The sequence below is a fragment of the Chroicocephalus ridibundus genome, chromosome 3 (assembly GCF_963924245.1).
Source record: "Chroicocephalus ridibundus chromosome 3, bChrRid1.1, whole genome shotgun sequence".
Taxonomy (NCBI): Eukaryota; Metazoa; Chordata; class Aves; order Charadriiformes; family Laridae; genus Chroicocephalus; species Chroicocephalus ridibundus.
In genome coordinates this window covers 74953823-74975574 of record NC_086286.1, presented here as the reverse complement: position 1 = coordinate 74975574, position 21752 = coordinate 74953823, and the positions used below count along the sequence as shown (strand labels likewise).

Sequence of the window (21752 nt, the reverse complement as noted above, 5' to 3'; positions counted from 1 at the left end):
ATTGGTAGACACTGAACAAACTGATCTAGAGAAGCTGATCTTCTATTACAGCTATTTCAGGGCCAGATCCTCAGCTAGTGCAAATTAACAAATCTCCATAGAAACCAGTGGGATGCCGCTGATTTACACCAGCTAAGTGGCCAGCTTGAGATGTTACTAATCCTGGGTAACATAAAGCCATTCGATGCTTAGCACCTTCAATATGGTAAGGTATTCAGAAGTACAGCCACATTTACTTTTTCCCTCTAATATCCTCTTGCTTTTCTCATACATACACTGCCATGCGCTGTACGTGGCAGTAAACGAGAGGCTGGCTGACGTACTGGCATGGCTGAAAGGTGTACCTCACAGTGAACACACTCAAAAGAAGCGCTCGATGACATATCTTTGTTCAGGGTGAAAAAGGTGGCTATTGAACCCTGACTTCTCCACCTCAGCTATGTTGGTTAGCTCAAGGAGATAGTTCCTGTGTAGGGAATATTTTCTTGATACCTGCTGGCCACCTGGAGCTGGAGGTGCTGTGTTTCAGTTTCCCCACATTGCCAGTAAGAATATAAATAGAACAAATATATATCCGTTTTAATACTCCACTCTGTATTATATATCAGTGGAGATATATCTGTGTTTCCTGTCTAATGAAGCATATGATCTTGCATGGTTTAAGGGTGACTCACCAAGCTTTGCTATTCTGTCAAATACTAAAGGTGCTAAAAGTGAGAATTTTGCTCATCCTGCATTTCCACTGCACTAAACTGCTTGAAGCATTGGCTGCCTGTCTTTATTTTAATAGATTTTTTCAGAGATCTGTGGACTGAAACCTCTGTGTGCAAGAAGCTGTCTTGGGGAAATACAGATATAAACCTGTCTATGACCTTGTTTATTATCATTTATAATATAAGAGAACCAAAAAGGCCAGTTCCACATTTGCTGCAATATAATAAGACTATATAAATAGGGAAGCAACCCCCCTTCTCTAGGTCACAAAACAGGATTCATTTTATCAAGTTTTAATGGCCCTGGTCTTACAAGTCCAGTTTAGGCTCCTTGCCTAGGCTGCCTTTACAGTCAAAGGAGAGAGAGAAAGGAGGAATAAGTCACTTTGTGGAGATGCTTATTTCACACCCTTACCTGTACACAGTAACGTCTCCTGGACATGTCTACAGCTCTCTGGTGACTGTCAAACAGCTTAGACAGCCAGTGTAAATGCAATGCCTGATTTTTAGTTGCTTATACCTATACAACCATGCTACACAAATGTCAGCTCTTATAACATCATATCATCTGACTTTTTTTTCCTCAGTCCAAGGCAAAGTATTAGCATGACTCGCCTTGCAGTATCGTATGGCTCACGTGCACGCTCTGGAATCAAACAGCATTTGTCTAGGGGACAAATAAGAAATGATCACACCACCAAGTCTCCCTTTTCCCGCAGTGTTGCAAGCACTCACTGTTTTGGAAGATGCCTTTTCTTTGACCTCTGCTGGCTTTGGGTCAGCCACTCACTAAGCTAAGTGGGGAAGAGGATTACTGAATTTCAGAAAAATACAAAGGAGACTAGATACAAGGTTTTAAAAATGTCTCTTATCAACACATCTGCTTTAGAGAAGCTTCCTTTTGTCCAAGTGATTACTTTAAGTTCAGAGAGGTGTGCAGAATAGTGTTTTAAAACACAGCTCATTTTAGGAAAATAAACTCATGACTCTTAGACAGGGAACAGCAAACCAGTACTCTTCAGCCACCAGAGAGGACAGATATATAATGGTGAAATTGCTGATTCCAGATTTTAATATCAAACCCCCTCAATGCAAAATTTTGCACAGAGATTTAAAAAAAAAAAAAAAAACTAAAACATTTTTAGCAAGTACCTTAATTGCCAAAAAAAATAAATACAATGAGTGACTGGCTTTGTAAAGAACAGTGAAAAAAGGAAACGTTACAAAATTCTGTTTTATCTTCCCACAATTTTCAAGTAACCTCTCCAGCTTAGGGATTTAAAAATGAGGATTTTTGAGGCCAAATGTGTTTCCTTTTAGTCTTTATTCTTTTGCCCTGGATTTCCTCGAGCTCCTTCCAACTGCCCTGCGTGTCACCAGAGGAGCCACTTCTAGCTGTAGGAGTGTAATGCTGCGGCACACCTTCTGAGTAATTTGCCATTTTTCCCTTATAGGTCCAAAAGGGATTGTGGGGAGTAGCACTGATAAGAATAGTCCTCCTGGGTCATAAAGGCAAGGAGCTGCTCCAGCTGCTTAATGACCAGTTGTCTGATGTCGGCAAAGACGTTTGCCAAAACAAACAGGTGTTTCCATCCGTAAAGGGGCACGCTTGGGACCTGAAAAAATATAGTGCTGTCTTGTATGTGCAAATGTAAAAAGTTATGTCTGAAAATAGACGGACTGGTTATTTATACAGCAATGCAGGGCCATCCTGTTAGCACACTGATTCATGACATTTCATTTGAACTTCTTGAAACTGCATAAAGAACAGCCTATCTTTCAGCAATGAATGGGGACTTTGGTGATGGGGCCTCTGCTCAATCAGTTCCCACTGGATTCAAAGACCACTGGTGTCTCAGCCTCCAGTTGGAAAGTGCTTCCTCACTCAAAAAAAATGTCAATGCTGCTTAATGCCCATGAGCAATGTCCTGGGAAAGCCTGTAAGAGCAAGAAGGAAAAACTCTGAACTCATAGACCTGTTCCTGGTCCTGAGATTGCTTCCCTCCTTCTGAGGCAGCAGTGCCAGGAGCTGCTGGTATTGCTCAGGCCTATTTATTGCCATTTGATGCCTCCTTTAGAAGGGCAACTGTGGCAATAACAAAGCCGGTTGTCCCTTTTGCCATCCCCACACTATCCTGTTAGTGTGCTGTCCAGACCACTAACATACTGTCTGTATTAGTTCACCCGCACTTGCAATCTGCATGTCATACGGCACCAACATTAATGTTGATGAGAAAATTTAATGTTTTCCAGCTCTCCCACCTATGAAATAGCACTGACAGCACATATGGACCTGCTAAAGGTGTGGCTACCTACAAGTAGGTAAGGCTCAACAGAAATTGGAAGATGCATGACTCCATGTAAGGCTAAATGTCGCAGTTATTTTGAGGCCTGTCGTTTCACTTTGCTTGACATTTAGCTCTTTCTTTTGGAATCAAGTCTCCTGGTGAGAGCAAGCATTTCTTGGCGGGAGGCTCATGACAGGAGTTTCATTACACACAAAGGCCAATGACCGCATAACGTTTTTGGAAAATGTTGTCCAGGACAATCCATCATGGAACAGTCTTTTGGATTATTCATTTTGGCTGTTATCTATCTACTACTACTACAAACACAAGAAGTACTGCATTTAGTCCCAGCTAAAAATAAATGCAAAATTACAGTTATTTTAAATATCGTTACTTATTACACAGCATTTTACAAATCACAGACTGAGACGTATCCCATGCCCCAAACTGCTCACGACAGGGTCATGAAGGAGTGAGTGTTTTAGTCTGGAAGCCCAACTAGAACCCTATGGCCAGTTCCTGCTTAAATCAACTGCACTTCTGGAGCCCGCATTTCACTGAACTCCATTGCATAAGATTTACATCTCAGGCAGAAAAACAGTTGAGTTAGTTTAAGCCTGGAGAGCTACAGAAAACTGACGTGTATGTAACCCTGATCAGATAATCCAGCAAAATTTAGACATTCCCAGGACTCCAGACCTTCAACCAAGTATGCAGCATAACGTTTTAATGGGCTTATAAAGACTGTACTTGGGGAAAGAGGGAGATGATAACCTACAGATAAACTATTCATATAATGGAAATTACTATGTGCATTATAGCAACATGTAAAGAGTTTATTAAGTGTTTAGTCTTTTAAAATACATTTAAACGAAAGGATGATACATAGATAAATAAAACTTAAGCTATACTGTTTCCTGATGGACATTCCCTGTGTGAAAATCACTGAATGAGTCTGAGGAGAAGTTAAGGAGGAGTTTCAAGAACTGAAGCATGAAAACATTGAATGGAAGCATGGAAACAGTTGTTTTGTCTTTCCATCCCAATGCAGATCCAGCAGCGGGTCTGTGGCAACAACAGCTGGGCAGAGCTTATGGAAAGGGAAGAATGGAGGGAAGCCACAAGAGGGAACAGGCCAGCTGGTGGGGAAAAGGGTAAGGCTCGGGGAGAGAGTGTGTCAAGAAAACAGGCTGACCCTGAGAGCTATTGCCAAAGCTCTGCCTGCATTGAATTGCCCTGGTTACCACAGTGGGACAGATTTTACCAACTAGGTTATTATAAAGAGGCTTAATGGAGTTTGATTTTTAAAATTACCACCACAAACAGATCCCCTGAACATACCTTATACATACCTTATGGAGTACCACTATTATTAAGACTACCTTAAAAGTAGTCTTACACTTACACACAATCACTTTTTCTATAGTAAGCTGTTTTTTCAAATTTTAACCATTCAAACCAAAACTTTTCATGACAGTTTCAATCCATATTTTCCTTTTCAATAACTTGGGCATTTCTAAGAATGCTACTTTTGTACCTGGCAAACAAATAAAGCAATATTTTTTTCTCTGTGATCTCTGCTGAGTGGCAGAACCTGAAATTTTGGCAAAAGAATGTTTTTTATCTTAAGAATACATGTTTGTCATCCCAGTGAAAGTACTGGTAGCCTAGATTGAGCAAGTTAACAGCAGAGGAAAGATCATGCTTAGCTGGCACATGCAAAGAGGAGACTTGCGCTGAAACTAAAATCCTTGCATGTTACATCTGTGCCAGGCCTGCTCCACCAAAAGGATGACAACCTGTATTTCAGCCTGTTTCCCCAACTCCAAGCAGCAGAGGGGCAGGCTTGTATTTAAAAGTTTCAACCCTGCTAAAGATTTTAACAGATATTGACATAATGCCACAGGAATTTCTTAATTCCCTTAGTTTTCAGGTCTCTGTTGCCCATGGAGTTAGGGAACGCATAGCAAAGATGTCTAAGCCAGGAAACCACATAAGCTCAGGAGTAGATGCAGGCAGCCAAAACAGCACAGCCCTGCGTCCAGTTGTGTGTCTGTAGCCATTTGAAAATTAAGCACCTAGTCTGAGATGCTGTGCTCAATTCGAATATTGCAAGCCTCCTAAATTACAACCATCATTGGTGGAGACAAAGGCAAAAGGTGACCATGCTATGGTACATGCCTAAAACATGTGAATTGTCACTCTCTGGAGATGTCCTTTTCTCCTCCCAACTACAGAGATATCTAGAAGAGTATCTTAGATGAGACTCCTAGCTTCTAGACAGCTGCATTTAGGAGAGATAAAGTCCATCCAAAACATAAGGCCTATTAGCTTGGACAAAGTGCCTAATTAATTGGCTGTACTCCTTTCCTGAGCTAATGCCAGGCTTAGATTTGCACCACATTAAGTATCTCTTTCCTGAACTCCACTGTTCAGAGTGAAGATACCCCTAAAGAAAATAGGAAATTACACTACATGCAAATGCACAAAGCTCTTCATTAGAGCATAAGGGTGCAAAATCAGCTGTTTCACAAGCAGGAAATGGTAAGTTACCAGTGCTGACTTACTTTGGTCTCATCATGTCAATGATAAAGTCTTTAGTCTGACATATAACCACATCATGCACAGACTGGCTCTGACAGAGAGAGAAATCACAATGGGGATAAACTCACGTTTGTAAAGCTACACCAAATGATAAAGATTAGCAAAATATCAAATAGACTATCATTAATTGAGCCTTGGACAATGCAAGTAAATTGAATATGGGTAGAGTCCTGTAGAAAAATGTGTAATTGAGTACTGCATTATTCCTGGAATGGATCAGGAAGTTTTTAGAAAATCACAAAATATTGATCTATCAGAACTGTTTATGAAGCAAGGTGATTTCTCAGTTCAACAACATTTTGTGAAGAAATGAAAAGAAAAAAAACTTTAAAAATTTTAGAAACAGCTAGTTTTTGCTTTTTTGGAATGGAAAACAATTATTTTCACAGGAAATATTTTTCACCAGAAAACCATTGTATGCAAATAGCTTAAATTAAAAAAAAAAAAAATCTGTGAAATAGAAGTGAAATATTTCAACTGATAAAAACTTTCTTTTTACAGATTTTCAGATCACATTGTTTACTAAGGTTTCACTTTTCCTCTAGGTTTAGCCAGTCAGGAGTTACTGCAAGATGGGAAAAGCTTCTTGTTCTGTCCTAGTCAGGTTGTTCACGTTTAGAAAATTTGAATCACAGACAACTTTAAATTTGGCATCCCCTGTTTATTTGTTCAATTCCTGTCCAACTTTAGTCCAACTTTAAATTCCAACTTTAACAACATTCTTATATAATTGGGCTTTGTTGTGTCCCCTGTGTTAAGTAGATCTTCCCTAACATCACCTAGTATTATTCATTCACAGTGTACAGAGGACCAACATGGTGTGACTCCTGATTGGGGCTATCATAGTTTGTGCTAGGATAAAGTTTGTGTGCCTAATTTATGCCTCACTTTGAGGCAACTACTGAATCAGTACTCCTAAAGTAAGTAAGTCCCTAACTGCCATGTTTAGCTAATGGAGAGGCAATAGATGCCTTTGAAATTGGAGCATATTTCCACCCAGAAGCCTTTAAAAGCTCTCCTGACTGTACAGGGAACATTTACTTCAGCAGAACAGGGTCATGAAGTATCAAAAATTTAGATGCAAGCTGGATGTCTCTGTGAGGCAGGCTCAGTTGCAACCTCATAGGGGTCTTTTTGCTTGGTAATCTCGTATGTGCTTTACCTAATGCATCGTACCTAATGGCACCTATTGAATGTTTACAATTTTATTATGAGAGAGATGTCGTTGGAGTTCCTGTTTTATAGGCAGAGAATTTGAGGCAGTGACAAATGCAGTGAAAAGAACTGCTGAATCACACTTTGTTACAGTACATAGGGCAGAAGCCACAGGACAGCAGCTACTGGCCCAGACTCACCTTCAAAAGCTTCGTTGATGACTCCAGCTGTTGATTCTTTGTCTTCAAGGTAGTGGAGACACAGTGGAGAGTGTCTTATCTCTTGTAGTTTGTCCTGAATGTAAGTAAAACTAGGTCTGTTGTGAGGTTCTTGGGCCCAGCATCTTGTCATTAAATCACATCTGGAAAAAAGAAGTGTTAAAATGCAAACATTAAAGACAATAGAATTGTTCATCTCAAAGCTTATCAATAAATCATCTGAAAAGCAAGTTTGGTCTAGATTTTCAACTTCTGAAAACTTTGTATGAAGTACAAAGATTATGATTGGTGGCTGAGGGAGGGAAAGCACATTAAAGATCAGTTGTTAGTAATACTCCCTATGAATGCCTTTAATTTTTCAAAGATAGATATTTTTGAGACTGGGAACAGCTATAACATTAATGAAAAAAATTTTAAAAAGAGACATATTTATCATTACTATCTGCTCTTACCGAAGAAGTCACCAATATTTTCTAAGAAAGCTGACAACAAGGTAATTCTCTCACAGAAAAAAATACATCTAAAACCAGAAATCAACCTGAAGCTATCAGCTTATTTAATCCTCTTTCAACTCACACCTCCTCAACTTCAGGGGAAGTTCAAGGCAAACCCTCCAGCACAAAGAGGGTTAATTTAGACTTCTGCCTCCAGACAAAAACAAATAGGAGTAAGTTTTCCCATCAAAGGCAAAAATGGTATGAGTTTCCTCCAAGTGCAGGGATCCTAGCCCACCTTGCACAATATTATCTGTACCATTCAGTGGAAAACTGCCCCTCCTGTTTGTCTAAAGGATAGGGCTGATTTATGTTGCTTACCCGAGGTGAGTCCAGGCTACACAAAACCAAATCCTACAAAAGCCAGGGGGAGCCAGGCTGAAAACCAAAACAGAGCCAGCACCTTGATATGCTAAATGGTGGGAGTGGAGGGATGTCTTATGGTCTCAAAACCTGAGAGCAGCCTTTGAGCAGCCAGTGAAAGGCCAGTCAGGAAGCTGCTACTGGAATGTGGAGTATTCACCTCTAAGCCCTAAGTTCAAATCCTTCCCTGACAAACAGCTTCCCAGACCTGCTGCTATATGACACCGGGCATTACTGAATTATTGTGAAAAGAATTGGCTTGCTCAGATCCTCACTTATTCATCTTAAAAAGGAGACTGCTGTCCTTCACCACAATTGGGTATTTTACAAAACCTTTGGCAGTAGGTGGGACAAATCTCTTGACTTCTGATTTTTCAGTGATATTTTCCATTAATATACTGGCGTTGGGTAAGAAACCTGAGTAGAAAAACTGTTTCAGAACCGCTTTTCATCTACCTGTATCATGTGGTTGTGGAGCTGGACAGACTGATTCTGGTTTTTCAAAAGGATACAGTGAAATCTTGAAAATCCATTTTAAGAATCTAAAAAGCGGTAGTGACTTCCTACCGCTCCGAATCACTTCATCTGCTAACTTTCAGGTGTACTGTTTATTGATGACACTGGAAATATGGTTGGAAAAGTACTGAATAGGATTCAAAATGAGGTGAAATTACTCTGGTTGTCCTTCTGCTGCCAGTAAAATGTCTGTCACATCAAATTCGAAAGCCATGCTTGGATTCTGGAAGCCAAACAATCTGCTTTCTGGTCATGCTGGTTGGTAGGATATTCAAGAAAAAACCATGAGTTCAGGTTCTGTGTTCCATTAGGTTAGCACTTGGGCTCTCATGAGCAGAGGCTTGTGCAAGGTGTAAGCAATGACATAAAAGAGCTCACTGAGTACATGGCTCCTCAAATGGAGAGAAAGAAACAGACTGCCATAGGCCAACAGTGGGAGAAAGAAACAGGAAATCATACATAAGTCACGGAGTCATAGAATGGTTTGGGTTGGAAGGGACCTTCAAAGATCATCTCATCCAACCCCCCAGCCACAAGTAGAGACATATCCAACTAGATCGGGTTGCTCAAAGCCCCATCCAATCTGACTTTGAACACTTCCAACGATCCACAACTTCTCTGGGCAACCTGTTCCAGTGTCGACCACCCTCATCATAAAAAATTTCTTACTTATATACAACCTAACCCTATCCTCTTTTCCTTTATGAAACAAGAACACAACAAATGTGGACTCTGAATATTTTTGTATTCCTAAGACCAATCACTGTCTTTTTAAATAACTAATTTTTTATTGGACAATCTGCTTTATAAAGCTGTTCAGTATTGTTATTGAGTGGGGATATTCATTGCTGCCAAAACATTCAGAATTGGAATTTTCTCATTTTAATTTTATTCCATATTCTTATTTCCTAAATCAAATTACTTGCTGGTTGGCTTAAAATTTTAATACCAGATAGAACTGATACTATTCACAAAGTATTTAATTCAGACAGGCTTTAGGTTTCTAATGACAAAAACTTTCATGCTGTCTCAGAATATATCTGCAACTTTTGCACGCATAGCTATTTGTGGCATGATATTTAGCTTTCAAGGCATGTCGTGACATCCAAAGTTTTAAGTCACATGGCATAAACTTTCACTAGTGCAGAAATGCATCAGCATGAGACCAGTCAAGAGGGTGAAAGCCAGGTTAATATGCCAAGACGTACATGAACGACAGCTTGAGCACATTCTTGTATGTCCTTGGCAGCCAAGCATAGGCTGGCAAGTAGTTCATCGCTTCAGTATGAGGAAAAGACTCAGAGGATTCCCTTACTTCATGGTGAAAGCCTTTCAGGGAGAAATGAAAAATAACAGATCCAAACACAACATCAGCTAAAGTTTTATGTTAGGTTTAAGAACTAGCCTGTACACCTGGATGTACACCTATGCACCTACATTTCACGACTGTGTTTTATCTGTGTGGGACAACAGGTAACCATATGTCCAATAGAGCTGCATACATAGGATAAGTAAGAATTTGAGAGCCTGGAAAACCAAAGAAGTAATATTCATTACCTAATATTGAAGGCTGAAAGTGAACAATTCTTGAAATACACTTTAGTGCACAGAAACTACAGGACTTACCAATTTTCTCTCATACAATTGATGTAGGGATTTTCTTAGAAAAAGAGAAAAATTGTTGGGTTGAAAAAGAGCCTCTGCTTTCATCTGATGCATTCTGAGCAAGCCCTTCTCTCCCACCCCTCAAATACCTCCAAAGTGGGAGGGGGGTGGGAGTGGGACATTCCCAGAGCCAAATAGCAAAAGCTCTTAGTTACCAAACTAAAGTTTCTTCATCAAACTCAATTGTATAGCTTTGCATGGCAGTGAGCATTTGGTGAAACTGCAGCTTCAAGTCAGCAAGTGGCACCGCACTTGTACAAATTTTCCTGACTGCAATCCACAGGCTTTCAGGATCTATGTTAAATTAGCTCAGTTCAGTCCAAACCTTGGCATGCTCTTGCATGCAAGGCTCACACCCAGTTGACTGTGCCAGATGTCGATCTCTGACTGCAAAAGTAGTGCCGTTCATATATTTAATTCATATTTCAATAAATATGGCCCATTTATAGATCCCCAAGCCGCTTTTCCAGTTCATCACCAAGCTTTACCTATCCACACTTCTCGGGGGGAAAGCAGATGATTACTCCCTGGAGTAACATCTTTTGGAGGCAAGGGGGAGAATTTCTCCCCCCTGCCAAAAAAAAAAAAAAAATCTCACTTCCTTAGTGCTTTTACACCCCAAGGTTTCTGTGTCAGCCCTACTTGCCCTCGCAGTGTAAGCCTACCACAGATTCCTAAACACTTCTCAGCTGAAGTAATTTGGCCTTTGAACTCTCTTCCTATCAGTGATGGTTTGTTTTGTCAAATGACAATGAGCAAGCCAAAGTGCCAAGGAGACAATTACTGACTCATGGTGTCCTGATGCAGGTTCAAAACCAAAGAAGGGAAGCAGGAATGTCAAGAATCCCAGCATGCCATTAATGACCTAGCAAAGTAGCAAAAAGCTATTTAGCTACTGACAGAAGCTGCACGCAGGTGCTGAGTGTTCACCAAATGAGATAAAAGATGGTACAAGAGTCTAAGAGCTCATTCATCCCCTTGGCTTTCAAAAACTATGTTACTGTTATTAGGCCCTGATCCTACAAGTTACAACAGGTAGACTAGTGTTTAAGCCCTACCTGCTATGCTAAATTTAAGATCTGGGACCTTAAAAATTACTTCAAGCAAAGTTTTCTTGACTCTTCTGAAGATTTTGTCACTCATTTTAAAGGCAACTTATGAGCCTCTGTATGAGCTTGAATATCAAACTAGTACATGAATACACATTACCTCCTCTGCTTTTTTATTCATGAGACAGCTGCAAGGATTTTTTCGAGGAAACCTTTTTTCAGCAGAAAATATTGAAACTGAAATTGTTTTGGGTTCTCATTTGTTTGGTGACTTCCAGTTTTCACTCTGTGGTTCAAACAAAATCATAATCTCTTCAATTCTTCAGTTCCCCTGAGTATTAAAGCTTACCCTTTTTTTTATTGCTAATATGGTATTTAAGCTATATGTACATAATGATAAATAATCACCCTCTCTGGAACTCAGAGCATGGTAAATGATGTGAGACCTATCACAGAGGTCTGGGCTTGCCAATCACAGAATTATTCTCAAGCCATTTCCTCAGCACCAGGAGTAAGAATTGTGCACTTTAAGTAGCCTCTCCTTCCATTTGTAGGACCAGCTGTCAAGTGCATTGCTGTGACGGCTTATGCAGGGTGGGTGATAGAAGAATTGAGACATGAAATTAGACAATACTGAGTGATCATTTGGCTCAGGTTCAACTTCCTCCCTTATACACCTCTGGTCTGTATGGGTTTGATCCACTGTATATGTTCATTTTATTCTTTTAATGGAAAGAAATTTTCAATTAAACCTGAATTTTATGCTCAAGAGACAAATGGAAATTGGAATGTTTGTTTATCCAGCTCAGCTAAAGACTAACCAGGAGTGCAGACTTCCCTTTTGCTGCCTCAGCTTTTCTTATTGGCTTTTCCAAGATTAATATCTGCAAAGAGAGAATGGTTTGTTTTCCACATGTGTTTTAATAGTAGGCTAATTCCTGCGGCTATCATTGAGAAGGCCAGTTATATCTGCTATTGCAGGCACATGGGGTACAGGGACCAGTAAATTCTTTCTTAAAGCCATCTTAACTTTTAACCAATATCATCAGGCACTCTCAGCCTGTTATCACATTACTGCCAGATTCATACCCAAGACTGACTTTGTATTGTCTCTGAAATCCGGTTTAAAAGACCAATATCCACCATTCAACTTCAACACTTAAGTTCTTACTCACAGGCTGCACTACGAGATGAATCAGTAGCAGGTTGGCAGCTACAAATGCTAACTGTTTTATCTGAAATAAAATGGAGGATATTGAACTCTGCATGGGCTTAAGTAGCATTCAAAATTATGGCCACCTGGCAATAAGCCTCTTGCTTCTTATAAATATTACCAACAACATTTAAACAAAATTAACTTACAGATCATCAGGACAATTGTTTGGAGTTTCCAGCCTTCCTCCTGATCGTACATGGTGTAAAACTTGTGTATTGGAGAAACCTGGATATGGTTGTTGACCCAAAGTTAATGTTTCCCACACTAAGACTCCAAAAGCCCTAAGAAACACCAACAAAATAAATTAATTACCTTAGTCATCATTAACAATCATCCTATCAGCAGTTAAAATAACTCTAACCTAAGAATAAGACTCAGTCAGAAAAATTAAGAATAAGAAGGTTTAATTTATCGTGAAACAATTCATATGTCTGTCAGACAGACTCTGGAATAGCTAACATAAATGTGTCGAACTGGCATACTTTCCCAGACTCATGGAGATGCAGCTTAGAAGACGTTAAGTGCTCACAGCTTCCCTGGGCAACCCTCTCTGGTTGAGCCTGTCTTCACTTAAACAAGTGTTTAGAAATGTCTAGAGGCATCTTTCAAAATTGAGAGAGAGAAGTTCTCCTAAGCACCACTCACAAAATGATCAGCACCTCATTTGGTTTGGCACAGAGCATTAAATGACTTGCTTAGGTAAATATAAGAGTGACAGTCAAATGAGTGGGCAGCAGGGGCTGAGGACTTGGAGAAAACCGAGGGGCTATAGCCCACCAGGAGTACCTATGGTTACCGAAATCTAAACTTGTGAATCTCAGGTTTAATGGATATGATGGGGCTTTTTTTTTCCATGCTTCCTGACAGTGGGTCTCTGCATCTTCATTTTAAACTCAAAACCACTCAAATAGGCACTTTAAGTAAGCGTCCACAGCAAAGTATTATGACCTTCCTCTGATGATGCTGAGAAATTTGGGCTTGAAAATAAAGAATTCACCAGAAGAGGGTGAAACAGTAAGGGGAAAGTATTTGGCTCTAGGAAAGAAATGCCAATTAATCTAATGAAAATCAAAAAGGAACAGCATGCAGACAGTCAATTTACTGACCAATCAAGCAAAAACCACGTTGTGGACCTAGTACAAAATTGTTTGATTGAGTGACATTAGCTCTTTCCAGCCAGAATCCAAAGCTAGAGCTCAAAGCATTAAGAAATATATCCATGCAGCTATACTGTCATGGTGCCAAACTTTTCATTAGCTCATTAAAATACCAGTTAGGAGGAAATCTGCCTTAGCCTAAAAATTATTAGAGATGGCAATATGCAACCTTATCATTCCCCCTGTAAACCAGTATTTTCTTGCTGTGGGATTTAGTATGATTATTCCCACAGCTGTGTGGCTGCTATAACTCACCAGACATCAGAGCGATTTGTAAAGACACCATCCATGAGGCTTTCAGGAGCCATCCATCTGACAGGGAGTAGGCCTTCTCCTCTTTTCCTGTAGTAATCATTTTTGTAGATATCTCTGGCAAGTCCAAAATCACCAATCTTTACTACTCGAGAGGAGCTCTCATATTTCTTATCAGACACAAGGCAGTTGCGAGCAGCCAGGTCCCTGATTTGTAAAGCAGAAACAAGAGGCTGCAGTTAGCATTGCAAGAATAACTCAGGTCAGAAGGGACCTCTGGACATCACCTGGTTCAACGCCCTCTTCAGAGCAGTGCCAACTTCAAGGTTGGATCAAGTGGCTTAGGGCCTTATCCAGTTAAGCTTTGCATATCCTCAAGACTGGAGATGGCACAGCCCCTCTGGACAACATGTTCCTGTGACTGATGCTGCACGTTGTGAATATTATCCAATTTCCCTTGCTGTAACTTGTGCCTATTGCTTCTCATCTTTTCCCTGTGCACCTCTGAGAAAAGTCTGGCTCTGTGTCCTCTATAGCTGCCCATTAAGCAGGTGAAGACAGTAAATGGATCTCTCCACTTGCCCTTCTCTTTGTTGCATAGGATACATTTCTGTCCTAGGACGTAATGAGTCCTGGATTCAGATCTTAGATTAGGCCATCATTTTGTGAAAGAACTGTAGGTAATTTTTAGCAGAAAAGCGTAACATCAAAATTTACTCCAGTGCTCTCATCTTCCCTGTTACATTGTGACATCTTTCCAGGCATTTTTCCCCAGGTAAAGTAATTAATCCCAATACTGTGGGTAAACCTTGGAAGACTAAGGAAACAAGTCCTGTACCTGTGTATAAAATGCATTTTCTCTAAATAGACACAGCCTTTGCAAATATCCAAACATATATCCAAGAGGTCAGTCACTGTCAGTAAGGGACTCTGGAACTACGAGAAACAAAGACAGAAGTTAGCCATGTCTTCAAGCTTTACAAACTCAGAATGACAACATCCCTATGCAAAGATGCTATTGTTTCCTCATTTGAAATGTACAGGATTTTTCCCAAAACATGCAAAGCACAGGTGCAAAATCTCTGTATATCAATAGAACGAATGCTAATTACTGGCAGGGTAAACTGCCAAATCACTGCTGTGGAAGGCAGATGAACACATCCAGGTTTTTCATTTGGGGCTAAGAATATCCTAGGACCTTCAGAAATGCATCTTCACTATGGTGGAAGAAATGGGACCATGAAAATTTCCTCCTACTATCAGATCAGGTTTGCTTGCTGTTTTATTAATCAGTATAATGTATTGTTCTAGTAGAATACACGTATATACATTTCAGTAGAATTCATTACTGACTGAGATTTGATCTGATCATGTAAATGAACAAGACAGTTGCTATAATGCTATAAAATATCAGTGTTGAGGCCCTTTGACCTACAATTCAACCATCCATATTCTTAATCTGTATATTAACTATGGAAAAATTTACTTAATTGAAGAAATTTATTCTTTCTTTTTTTTCTCCTCTTTCCTTCTAAAGAATATGAGGATATGGGCGCAGGGACAGTATCTTCTTGTATGCCTGGACTATGCCTAGCACATTAAGGATACTGCTGATATTCAAAGACACAAAAAAACCCCTATGAGGCCTGATAGACCACATGCATGACCACCATTATTTATGCTCACTTTTCAAAGGACTGTTTGTGGTATTCATAGAGAGAAACTCAGCACACATCTCACAACTGAAAACCCAATTTCAGTCAGTGGTCTAATGACATTCAGTCTTCCTCACAACAACTCTGAATGCAAGGTCAGCACTCAACATTGAGGTCCCATCGTGTTAGGGAGAAGCCAGGTCAGGTCTTGCAGGTACAGAACAGCTGGACATCAGCATGGCCTTTGAGGAAGGGAAAAACAGAAACTGCGGGCAGTTGCAGGTTAAAAATATGAGTGTTGTGGTCTTTACCCTACCTTTTGCTTTCTGGCTCCTCGTAAATAGCTAAGTAGATCCCCTCCTTCCATCAGCTCCAGTATAAGGTACTGAGGTTCATTTAACAGGCACACGCCAAGTAACTTCAGAATGTGAGGGTGATCAAATTTACTAAAGAGAAGGAAACGACTGTAAGATTACATATGAGAAATCCAGCTGGTTGATAGCTAATAAAGTTCATAAAGCTGCAAGCAATGAATGAGCAGCTTGGCCTTTACAATCCTACCTCTACCAACAACATGATTTAGTAACTCACAGCGCCTGGATTTGCTCAGTCATAGGGAGAGTGCAGGGACATCCTTTCAAAATACAGGCTTACACTGTACTTTGATGGACACCCTAATGCATGCGTGCGTATTAAAAGCACACTTCATCTTATTTCCAGGAAGGAAAGAAAGGTAGCCAAATGTCAATCTCATCTAGGAACAACATGAATTACCACCTGTACCTTAAAGGTATCTGTATTATTTTAATAGAGTGCTTTTACTGCTGTATTCACAGTAGAACTGCTAATTCAGAGAAATGCACAAAGGTAAAAGCACAAGGTGCAACATATTATTTTCACAATCCAGAGGAGAACTGTTTCTCACAGTATGTTTTCAAGAGAAACAAAATACACAGGAGGAATACTTCCAGGTATGCTGGTAATTGCCTCTGTGTGTCCAAACAGATAGGGATTACCACAGAGCAATCAATACTCCCAGACCTAACACTCTTCAAAGAATGAAGAATATTTATTGCATCTGTCAGTGACCGTGTTTTTACAATCACATTTCTTGTGTTATAAAATGGTTTTCCCTTCTCACTGCTGTGTGAAAGGACTCCCACCAGCAGTCAGAGAAATTTGACTCTATTGAGGAAACTGCTCACGTCCAAAGTGCTGCTGTCAAATGCACCAGTATAAACAAACAAATAAAAGAGGACATTTTCCTTCTAACATCTTTCAATTCGCATAATCTTAGGTGTGGGCAAAAACTCTTCAGCAAAATGTGTGATTTTGGGTTTGGCAGTTCCCCCCAGCACCCAGCACATACCTCTCACTCAGACAAACTCTCAAGAACAAAAAGAGAGGAAGGAACACCTGGCACTTTCCTTACAGCTCAGGCAGCCCTTTCTCCCCTGAGCTGTCATTCCTTACTTCCCAAGCAATGGGATACACCCAAGAATTTATTACATATATATTTGTACACAAATGACTCACCAATAACCAATATCAAATGACTGTTTGAAATACAGGTAACTCTATTTTAATAAACATCTGAAAAGGCAAGCAAAATAAAAGTTGCATTTAAATATCTAACATCAAGGTTTGTAAACAATCAGGTTCACTTACGTTCTCTTTCTGTCCTTGGTTTCATTTATGAGAACTTACAAGTGAACATCAAGAAAAATCATTAAGCCTTCTGTGAGGGAATTAAATCACTATTTTTCTCACATTAAAAAAATGAAAGATTTAAAGTATATAAAACATACCGATTCTTTTTATTATTATTAAATGACTACTGGGAATATAATATATTTAAACTTTTCTGTTATCTTCATTTCTGTGTTTCATTGTACCGGTGAACATATGGGCCCACATTAGTGTTTACTTTGAAATGTAACAATTTCTAATTATATATTTTTCCAGGATTTCTGGCTTGTGATTATTAGTTGTAAAAAGGAAGTAGTATTGGGGAAGCTTTAGACTTTAATTGTGGGTACATATAATTTCTGTTCTACACAGAAAAGAGACCTTAAGTGGGCTTATGACTCCCACATTGACTGAAGATATATTGTAGAAAGTTTACACACAGCACTTATTCTTTGTTATGAATTTACAATTTAATGACATGGTTGCATTTTAGTTGTCACGAGCCTCTTACCTCAGTATTCAATGTACAGTGTGTGGAAAAAAGTTAGCCAAAGAAAAGCAAGATACTTTTTAAAAAAAAAGTAAATACATAAAAGAATGCTGTGAAAATCAATTTCAGATTTAGTAACACTAAGTTTTCTGTACATAATAAAAAATCTTTCATTTTTCAAAAGATGCTTCTAATTCTGCACTCATGAAATAGAAGTCAGAGAAGCCCAGAAGTGTGTCTGAAAACTAAACCGTACTCTCAGCCTTATGTTCCCAGCTGAAAACTACAGATCAACTTCTATTTGTCTCTGTGGAGACTCTGGAAAACCAGATTTCTAGCTGACACACAGACCTTCTTATGTGAAATTCCTGCACTGGTGACAGATGTATTATTTTTTTAAGTTTACCTCAATAGAAGAGGTGTGTGGCAGCCTCTAGTGGTAAGTATGCACATTTTTAAAAAACAGTTTCCACAGTAAATTGAAACTTCAAGGCATCAGCTTCTTTTGATAAGTTTATTGTGATAAAATGGGATTAGCCAAATGTTTCCCAATTGTCTTTAACAACTAACTTGGTTCTAGGGGAGCAAAGATATTGACATATATCAGTCCAAACCCCAATAAATCCATGATACGAGCATACTGAACTTGCAATCTCTATCTTAAATTTTGCTAGTTGGTTTTGTACCCTTATTTTCATAAGATTCATCAGTAGTGTTTTAATTTTTTTTGCATAAATAGGAAAGCACACCAAAAATAACACAGTAATTTGTTTAGAGGAAAGTGTTGCTTTCATTCCTCTTGAAGGCCACCACCCTCAAGTGACAACGGCTTCAAAGGGTGCTCAGTGGCAAAGCTGTCCCTACCTCATTAAGTGTGCCTCCTTCAAGAACTCACTCTTCTCGTGGTCTGTCGCACCCTTCTTCAAAGTCTATTCAATGGAAAGCAAAAGTGTAATAACACTTAGGTCATCACCACCGTTATCATATAGTGCTTAAGCAAAGCAATCAGACATTATCATGGCCTTAAATACACAGTATTTTTTAGCAATCATTACAAGGAGATAGGCTAGCTTTAAGTGACTTGCAAGAAATACTGCAAGGAAATACCGAAATCTGTCAACACCTGTTTCTGTGGTACAACCTCTGAGCCAAGTCTCTCTGCCCATCCCATTCTGTCACCAGAGAAATACACAGCTGTGATTACCTTGACTGCTACTTTGGATTCTCCACTTCCATCTGCCAGGATATCTACTGCAGTTCCTTCATACACCTCTCCAAATGCTCCACTTCCTAAAAATTTGTGTAAGTTCAGTTTGTCCCGAGGAAAAGCTGGCAATGATTCAATCTCTGCTTGAGAAGGTAGAGTGCTACAAAACAGCAATACTAGTCACTTGGTAATACTTAGAAATGTTTGAAATTTTATTAAAATTCTTCCTTAAATGAACCTGGTACTATTTGTCTCATCAGGTACAGTTAAGGGGAGCTCACGTGAAGCCTGGATGATTTGGAAGCTATTGGAAAACACCAGGTCGTCTTCCTTTCCCATGCACTCACGTTTCTTGCCAATGTGAGCGTGCAGGGTGGGATAGGGGCAATCCAGGCCAACGTACACAGCGGGGAGTCAACATGGCAGGGTGTACTTCAGAGCAGACCTGCCCTGCAGCATGAATGCAGCCCTTACCTACACCTTGAGGTGTCAGAGGTGAGTGCACTGATGAAAACCACTCCAGAGAAGCCCTCTTAAATGTTTTTGTCCTGAAAATAAATTTGCTTCAAAGACATACCTTACAGCGTAACAGGCATTGGCTAGTCCCACTGTCTCAGCCACCCCCCTGAGTTGAGCTAATTCTTTATCTTCCTTGATAAACACTATCTGTCCAGGTAAGGCCTGTTTTCTGGATGTCCTTTGTTGGTGCCATACTGGAACAGAAAAGCAGACTGTCAGATATTTCACTCTGAGAACATCCCAGTGTGCAAGTAGGCTGAAAGCCTACAGGTTTTTTCTTATTCTGTTCAACACATCCCCCCAGCAGCTCAAGTAAGCAAGATATTTCCATCTTTTCCCCCCAAAACTCAGACAACTGCTCCTTGAGCTGAGAAATCAGTCAAGCATCCAATCTGTAAGTGGCAAGACCCAAGCCCAAAGGGCTGCTGCTAAATCCCAGGAAGAAGATGAGTGAGAGGGCAGGACCATCACATGTGGAGCTACAGTTCAGGGTAATCTCTACATACTTTCTTCAGAAACCAAGCTTAAGAGGAAAAAAATGGGATCCATTGGTGCATAAATGCAGTACCCAACTTGAGAATTATAAGGTAGAAGTTTTATAAGGTTACACAGAAATACCAGAGTTCCTTCAGCATTCCTGTGCTCTCCCTGCAGGGAATCAACAGCAAAAAATGCCTTAGGATGGAGTGAACTGGTATTCTGTCCTCGATACTGAAAACATAACCAGCCATCTCTAGGTCCTCAAAGAATGAGAGCACACGAATTCTTCCCAACTCCCACCCTGGGGATTGTTCAACATTTCCCTAAAACTAGAAGCCCATCATCTCCCGCCATCTGAACTGCCTTTTACTGAGGCCTGGTGAATCAAGGATATGGAAAAACTCAGCCACATACCAAACCCAAATAACATGGCCACAGTCAAGCCCAGCACAACCACTCCGATCACAACAGCAATGGCAATGACGGTGTCTGGGGAGATCATAGTATCTGTTAAATGGGAGGGGAAAATTGGTTAATGACTGTAGATACAAAACATATCAATCCTATGGAGCTGAGCAAACCTGAGAGAACCCTTGAGCTGCCTGCTGTGTAAATGCCTCTGCACAAAGCTCTCTTGTAGGCTGTATGTAGATGTCTACATTTGGTCAGACCAATCCTCCTCCCCCAGGTCTGTGCCATTCCTGCGCGGATGGCCTACTGTGTATACAGAAGAGAAAATCCCGAACTGTTTGACCACTCAAAATGTGAATCCCAAAAACTACAACTACGAAGTGTAGGTCTAATATTCTGGCTGAAGGCAAGAAGTAATTCTCACATCCTTACCCGGCATGGGAGCTTGCCCTTTTTTCAAGAATCATTCCATAATGCAGATTGCAGGGCCATCGACACAAATCAGTATAAACAAGCAGAAGCAAATTTTCAGAAATCAGCATAATTATTCTGAATAAAAATCTTGATTAACAGTGTAAGAAAGTACAGACATACCTTCACCCAAAATTATATCCTTGCTTATGTCACTGTATTCACCAAGTCCCAGCACATTTGCAGCTGCTGCTCTGAACTGGAAAGTTCCTTCTAAGTTCTTGGCCTTCCATGTGCAAATACTGGCACAGGAGCCGTTGTAAACCACCTTCCACAAGGACTTCACTTTGCTGGTGGTGTCAGACTGCTTCCTGCAATAGCCACAGCAAAATAGCACAGGTATGTCATTAATGCAGTGAGGGCTGTTTACGGATTCCTCCCCCATTCTTCACTTCAGTTCCATGGCCTTCACAACATCTCTCTGCCTGCATGAAAGCTCAATCTTGTCGTGGGGTTTTGGCTACGGAGCAGAAAATTGTGCCGTGCCATTGCAGCAATGCTAGGAATCACACATCTTTAGCTTGGCATTGGAAATGAAATGCTAGAATGTTTTAGACGTAAAAAGCTCCAGCACTCTTTCACCTGTTTCAGTGTACACCTCACAGCCAAGATTTCAAAACTTTCTTATTTAGCTTTAAAAAATAAATAACTAAATAAATAAATAAAAATGTGTCCTGTCAGAGGTTTTTGCTTTCCTGGGCCCAGAGTAATTCAGTGGCTCTTGTGCATCAGGTTTCACAAGCTAAACAGGAAACAGGTCATTGGCAGTGAAGACACAATTCTTTAGCTAGCCAGTTTCCCATAGTATCTGCTGACTGCTGGGTATATTTCTTCCTTTCCCCATTGGACTGAGATTGATTGCTCACAATAAATTCAGACCTGATTATTCACCAACCAAAAGAAGACCATGTATTTAAACTTGAAAGGCCATATCTGAAATATCATTTCATGTCACACAGGACTCTAGTATTTCATGTGAAATGACCTTCATGAACATGTCAATCATTCTCCCAACATGTTTTAATGCAGAAAAAAGGTCAAACACTTCCAAACCAGAAAGACATGGGAAAACTATATGTTCATGTCCTTGGTGTGTACTCATCCCTACCAGAGCTGTACGAAAAACAGGGCTTATTTCAA

General features: G+C 40.0%; 1 protein-coding gene across 4 annotated transcripts in view; it reads right to left on the bottom strand.

The window, feature by feature from the left end:
* ROS1 (ROS proto-oncogene 1, receptor tyrosine kinase) overlaps positions 1–21752 on the bottom strand; it is a 78165-nt gene that overhangs the window by 8223 nt on the left and 48190 nt on the right. For all 4 annotated transcript variants that reach the window (XR_010070367.1, XM_063329731.1, XM_063329734.1 and 1 more), the window contains 10 exons: positions 20736–20923; positions 20145–20237; positions 19309–19444; positions 18729–18891; positions 18389–18453; positions 15662–15791; positions 14529–14626; positions 13694–13897; positions 12428–12562; positions 6961–7121 (listed from right to left, as the gene is read on the bottom strand). Coding sequence is in view for 3 of the 4 variants with exons in the window: in XM_063329731.1 (XP_063185801.1) it covers positions 6961–7121; positions 12428–12562; positions 13694–13897; positions 14529–14626; positions 15662–15791; positions 18389–18453; positions 18729–18891; positions 19309–19444; positions 20145–20237; positions 20736–20923 (1373 nt within the window). In the remaining variant the exon portion in view is untranslated. The remainder of the gene's footprint in view (positions 1–6960; positions 7122–12427; positions 12563–13693; positions 13898–14528; positions 14627–15661; positions 15792–18388; positions 18454–18728; positions 18892–19308; positions 19445–20144; positions 20238–20735; positions 20924–21752) is intronic.